Source organism: Azolla caroliniana, unplaced genomic scaffold (assembly GCF_043228905.1).
Source record: "Azolla caroliniana isolate FFs.n. ecotype wild unplaced genomic scaffold, voAzoCaro1.0.p SCAF_16, whole genome shotgun sequence".
Classification (NCBI taxonomy): domain Eukaryota; kingdom Viridiplantae; phylum Streptophyta; class Polypodiopsida; order Salviniales; family Salviniaceae; genus Azolla; species Azolla caroliniana.
Window position 1 is genome coordinate 6,342,326 of NW_028230451.1, and position 5,920 is coordinate 6,348,245.

Sequence of the window (5,920 nt, forward strand, 5' to 3'; positions counted from 1 at the left end):
CTCTTTTGGTACTACTGCTACTACTGCTGGTTGTTCTTCCACACTGTCCTAGGAGGGGAACCTCTCAGCTCTGCCACCTATCCCCAGAAAAAGACTCCCCCTGTCTCACACCCCCACATTCAATCCACCCACACAAGCAAGCTTGATTGGTTGTGAAGCATTCAAGCTATAACCCCCCTTTCCTCCTTAAGATAGATAGAGAGCCATGAATTTCTTTAACCCTAGACCTTAAAGTCATCCTTTCTTTCTTTCTTTCTTTCTTTCTTTCTTTCTTTTTGAGCTTCTCCCCCCCCCTAAATGCAGCTCCTCCTCCATCTCCTGCTGATTAGGCTCCTCATCTGGCCCCTAATCCTCGCCTCCGCGGAGACCGACCCCGCCGACCTCCATGTCTTGAAAGACCTCGGCCGCAACCTCATTGGCGGCCCCGTCCCATCGTGGGCCGGCGACGACCCTTGCGGTGCCCCCACGTGGCGCTACATCCAATGCGAGGGCGCCTCGGTGGTCGGGATCCACATGGAGAATGCCAAGCTCTCTGGACAGCTCCCTCCTTCTCTCAACAAGATGGTCAATCTCCAGGTCATAGCTCTACAAGGGAACAACTTCACAGGCCCTTTGCCTTCGTTGCGCGGCCTATTGAGCCTCCGGTATGTATACATGAGCTTCAATTCTTTTACATTGATTCCCGCGGATTTCTTTGTTGATATGGGGAGCTCGGTCATCGAGGTTGCGCTTGACTACTCGCCTCTCAATGCCTCCTCGGGCGGATGGGCGCTCGACCCATCGGCATTTGTCCACCTAACGAACCTCCGGACACTTAGCCTCACCGCAACCCATCTCACGGGCCACCTCCCACACACCCTCGGGAACCTACCCAATTTGCAAAACCTACACCTTGCGTATAACTACCTGAATGGCTCCATCCCGGAGTCCTTCGCCTCGGCTGCCTTCGTGTCCCTCCAGCTTAACAACCAACAAGGACCTAGCCCCCTCTCGGGAACGGTCGAGGCCGTTGGATCGATGCTCGCCTTGTCAGAACTATGGCTCCATGTGAATGCATTCTCGGGTCCCATACCAGAGACCCTAGGGTCTTTGATCAGTCTAACTGATTGCCGGCTCAATGATAATGACCTTGTTGGCACGATCCCATTGTCATTTACTCGTTCCCTCTCACTTAAATCTCTTGCCCTCCAAAACAACCATCTGATCGGCGCGATTCCAAGCATTCCCTCGCTTACCTCCGCGAATTTCACATTCAGTGGGAATGGGCTATGTTCAGACACTATCGGCCAAGAGTGCTCGGAAGAAGTGGATGCTCTAATTAGTTTCTTGGCCGGCATCAATTTCCCGCTCGATTTGGCTACCTCATGGATGGGCAACAACCCTTGCTCCTGGACAGGCATCTCTTGTAACCCTAAATCCGGGGCTGTAGTCACAATCAACCTTCCGGGACGCCGCCTCTCGGGGACCATATCTCCAGCCCTTGCAAACCTCACTTCTCTACAAAACCTAGTCCTTGACAACAACAACCTCACTGGTGTCATACCACCTGCGCTCGCGTCTCTACCCTCTCTCCGCCGCATCTTCATTCGAAACAACAACCTTGCCCCTCCATTACCGACATTCCAGCCCGGCAAATTGGTATACTTATCTGGCAATCCTGAGCTTGATAGCTTGCCATCGGGAGCTGAATCTCCAAAGACCAGCGAAGGTGGGCCGGAAACTCTGGTACCACTTGCTTCAAATATCCCGGCTACGCGTTCCATACCTTTCGTGCCACCTGATACGGCCGGACAACCCACGGCCTCCTTAACAATGCAAGGCACTTCTTCGTCTTCTTCCTCGGACAAATCTTCAAAGTCGAGCTCATCTGCCGGAGTGATCACGGGAGGAGTCGTGGGAGCTTTTTCCATCGCTCTAGTAGTTGGCTTACTTAGCCTCTTTCTTGTTAAAGAGAGGAGGAAGAAGAGACACAACAAAGTGTCAAGCCCATCTACAATGTTGCACTCTACATCAGGACCTGGAAACCCCGAGGATCCCACAGAGGTTGTCAAGTTCACTGTCGGAAACCAGGCAGCCGGGGAATCTGCGGAAAGCACGACCACTGACTGTGTTCACACTATTGGTCAAGATGGAGTGCAAACTGTGGAAGCTGGAAATCTCGTGATTTCTATCCAAGTCCTCCGGAATGTGACCAGGAATTTTAGTGAGGAGAATGTGTTGGGAAGGGGTGGATTCGGGGTTGTTTACAAAGGGGAGCTCGATGATGGGACGAAAATTGCCGTTAAGCGGATGGAGTCTTCAGTCATTAGCAACAAAGGGCTGAAGGAATTCCGATCCGAGATTGCTGTTCTAACCAAAGTTCGGCACCGTAATCTGGTCTCATTGTTGGGATATTGTATATGCGGCTACGAACGGTTGCTCGTGTATGAATTCATGCCCCTAGGAAACCTAAGCCAACATCTCTTCGAGTTCAAGAAGCTGGGTTTGGCACCACTGAGCTTGAAGCAACGGCTTGGGATAGCTCTAGATGTGGCGAGAGGAACCGAGTATTTGCATAGCTTGGCGCACCAGGCGAGCTTCATTCATCGTGATCTCAAGCCATCCAACATCTTGTTGGGCGATGACTATAGGGCCAAGGTGTCGGACTTCGGCCTCGTCAAACTCGTGATGAATGAAGACAAGAACTCGAGCGAGACAAGGCTTGCAGGCACATTCGGCTACTTGGCTCCGGAATATGCAGGTAAATTGTCTATATCTTTTTCTTTTTCTTTTCTGAAGATGCTTAGTGTGCCATTCTTACTTGCTAAGATGATATAAAATTGTGCTACATGGCTCTGACCTGATTATTTTATTTACCATGTTGGTGCCATGTCCATCCATAACTGACAAATTAGGTTCACTCTTAGATGTTCCTTGAGTGTTTTGCGTGGAAGATCGAACCATGTTAGTTGTCCTAAGAGCTCAAAACCTTATGATGACATTGGCACCAGGTTGGATTATCATATAGATGCTCGCATCGACTTGTTAGGTGCCCCACAAGTGCTTTTCTGGCCAGTTTGGGTATAATCCAAGAGCTCATGGTACTGGTAACATGTTAGAGTGCATTGTGAACACAAAATCTCAAGTAGAACGACTATGACCCTCCTCCATGGGGTAGATAGTGGTGCCTAGTAAGATAACTTTTGTCCTCGAAAAAGTTGATTGTGTAGGGGGATTGTGCCCATTACTTATGGGTGCATTGAAGTGTGCTTTATGGGGGGGGTATGAACACAAAATCTCATGTAGAATGACCCTCCTCCATGGGGTAGATAGTGGTGCCTAGTAAGATATCTTTTGTTCTCGAAAAAGATTGTACCAATGTCAAGTTTAAGCTGATTGTGTAGGGGGATTGGATTTGATTTCGCAGTGACTGGGAGGGTGACGACGAGGTCAGACGTATTCAGCTTCGGAGTGGTGTTAATGGAGCTTATCAGTGGACGGAAGGCACTAGACGAGAGCCGACCGGAAGAGAGCATGCATCTAGTGTCGTGGTTTCGGAGAATCATCTTAGTGTCCACACCGACTGATGACGATTTCTGCCGTATCATCGACCCGGCGCTAGAGCTCCCGACAAGGGAGTCATTGGAGACGATCCGAAAGGTTGCAGAATTGGCTGGACATTGTACAGCCCGGGAACCATGGCACAGGCCGGATATGAGCCATGCCGTGAACGTTCTATCACCCCTCGTGGAACGTTGGATCAAGCCAATGTCCGTGGACATGGACAGTGACGATGTGATGGTTGGGATCGATCTCGACATCACACTATTACAAGCACTCGAGAAATGGCAAGCTTACCAACCCGGGGTCACCTCTGTGCTGGACACCTCTACCGGGAGCATGCCTAGTAGACCTCTAGGATTTGCCGATTCTTTTACCTCCATAGATGGTAGATAGATTAAAATAAAAACCCGGTGGTGAATATGATGCTTTTGTGCTCAAATGTTTTTGTCCCAGTAATGTATACATACTTCCATAGCCAATGTTTTACTAGAAGGAGACCCATGCCCCTGGGATTTTTGTAAAATTTATGCTTGTTGTAGTGTTTCCCTTGTCTTTTAAGTCTCCAACCTTGTGTGTAACCTTCATATATATGCATGTAGTTTTAGTATCCGAAAAGCAAATACATGAAAGCGTCTCTTAATCATAAGACGATAGAGACCGTAAAAGTGATGTTACACTAGGTATGATTCAAGTCGTAGTAAAAGCTTACAAGCGTCTTGATGTGGGTAACTTGTTTTCTGAAAAATGTGCATGGCCTACTAGTCTTAGCACTTGTGCCCCAAATGTCTTGTCTCACATCCAAGTGAGAATGTTTGTTTTTGGTGAATGCCAATCTATATGCACATTAAATGCTTGCCTTGCCTTCCGATCTTCCCTCCAGAGCTCCTGTCTTTAATGTTGATGAAAATTTTCACACTTCTCATATGAAGACCGAAATAGTACTAGTAGTTTTGGAAAGTTACCTCATGGAGAAAGGGCAAAACACTTATAGTGCCCAAGAATTTAAGCATGAGTGAGGTATGGTAGATTGTTTCATTAGTATATTTGGTTTTGTTGTAGTTTTTTGAATGAAGACAACATAAGAATTGATGGGCAACAAATGGATCCATGTTTTTTATTCTAAGTCCCTTGACTAGGAGAAATTCATGGTAATATATAGGAGGGTCATACTTGCCAACCATAGATTGATCCATGTGTAATATTCGTGGTATTCTACATCCGCAATATTTGCTATATTCGAGAATATAAAACGGCCCCAAGAATATTATAAAACCATTCATTTAGATGTATACATACATACATACATACATACATACATACATATATGATATATACATATATGTGTATACACACATATCACTCATATATACTCATATATGTATATACACAAATACATCAATAATTAATTAACTCACTAATATAATAATTAATTAGTTCACTAATACATTAATTTACGAATGCATTAATTGATTCAATAATACATTAATTGATTCACTAATACATTAATTAATTTACTAATACATATCTTAATTCATTCAAAAAGATGAGTTATTAAGTTAATTAATTAATAATCAATTAATTAGGGCTTCTACTAAACTTAGGGTTTCAGTGAGAGCTTGAGTTGAGGATGTAGGGTTTCAGTGAGGACAGGATGTAGGATTAAAATAGAGCATGAGAGGGAGTTGAGGACGCAGGCTCAAAAGAAAGTACTACTGTCTAAATTAGGTTTATGATAGAAATTAGGGTTTTCAGCCGAAACCCTAAATTTCTAGCCGAGAACAAGATGCAGAGGAAAGCGAGGGCGGACAGGGAGTAGGGTGAGGCTTCCTCGCTCACTGCTCGCTGTTCGTTCACTCGCTCAGACGAAGAAAAACTGTTTTTTATTTTTTATTTAAAAAATTCAAAAAAAAAGAAGAAAACGAATATATTTATATGCATTCGTATTCCTATTCGTATGGATTCGTGAGGTAGGCCCCACGAATGCGAATATTTCAATCTATGTTGCCAACCATGTATGAACATGACTTAGTTGTGTCATTTCTTGGTTCAACCTTGTAATTATCAGTTAATAAATTGTCTTTAGGTTCGAATTGCTACCCTATATTTGCCAAGACATTTCTTGCAGTCCGCCCTCTTCTTGCATGTAGGTTGTGTGAATACATGTGAAGAAATATCATAGTGAGTTGTGACCCTAAGAAAGCATGAGAGATACAATAAAAATAATTACTATGTCATGTAGACATTTGTGATTCTTGATGTTTGTAGTGGAAATTCAAAGTTCAAAGGTTTGCCAATGATCCTTTCAAAATTTCTTTTATAACAAGTTAACCTATGGTTACTTTTAGAGAAAACAAAGCAAATTGGTTATGCCAATAAA

General features: G+C 44.8%; 1 protein-coding gene across 1 annotated transcript; it reads left to right on the top strand.

The window, feature by feature from the left end:
- The first annotated feature begins 259 nt into the window (after positions 1-259).
- On the top strand, positions 260-4,109 carry LOC147853835 (receptor-like kinase TMK3). The gene is made up of 2 exons (XM_087332003.1): positions 260-2,740; positions 3,407-4,109. Exons 1-2 carry the CDS (start codon positions 298-300, stop codon positions 3,934-3,936), a joined length of 2,973 nt encoding a protein of 990 aa, XP_087188129.1. The 5' UTR covers positions 260-297; the 3' UTR covers positions 3,937-4,109.
- The last annotated feature ends 1,811 nt before the right edge of the window (positions 4,110-5,920 follow it).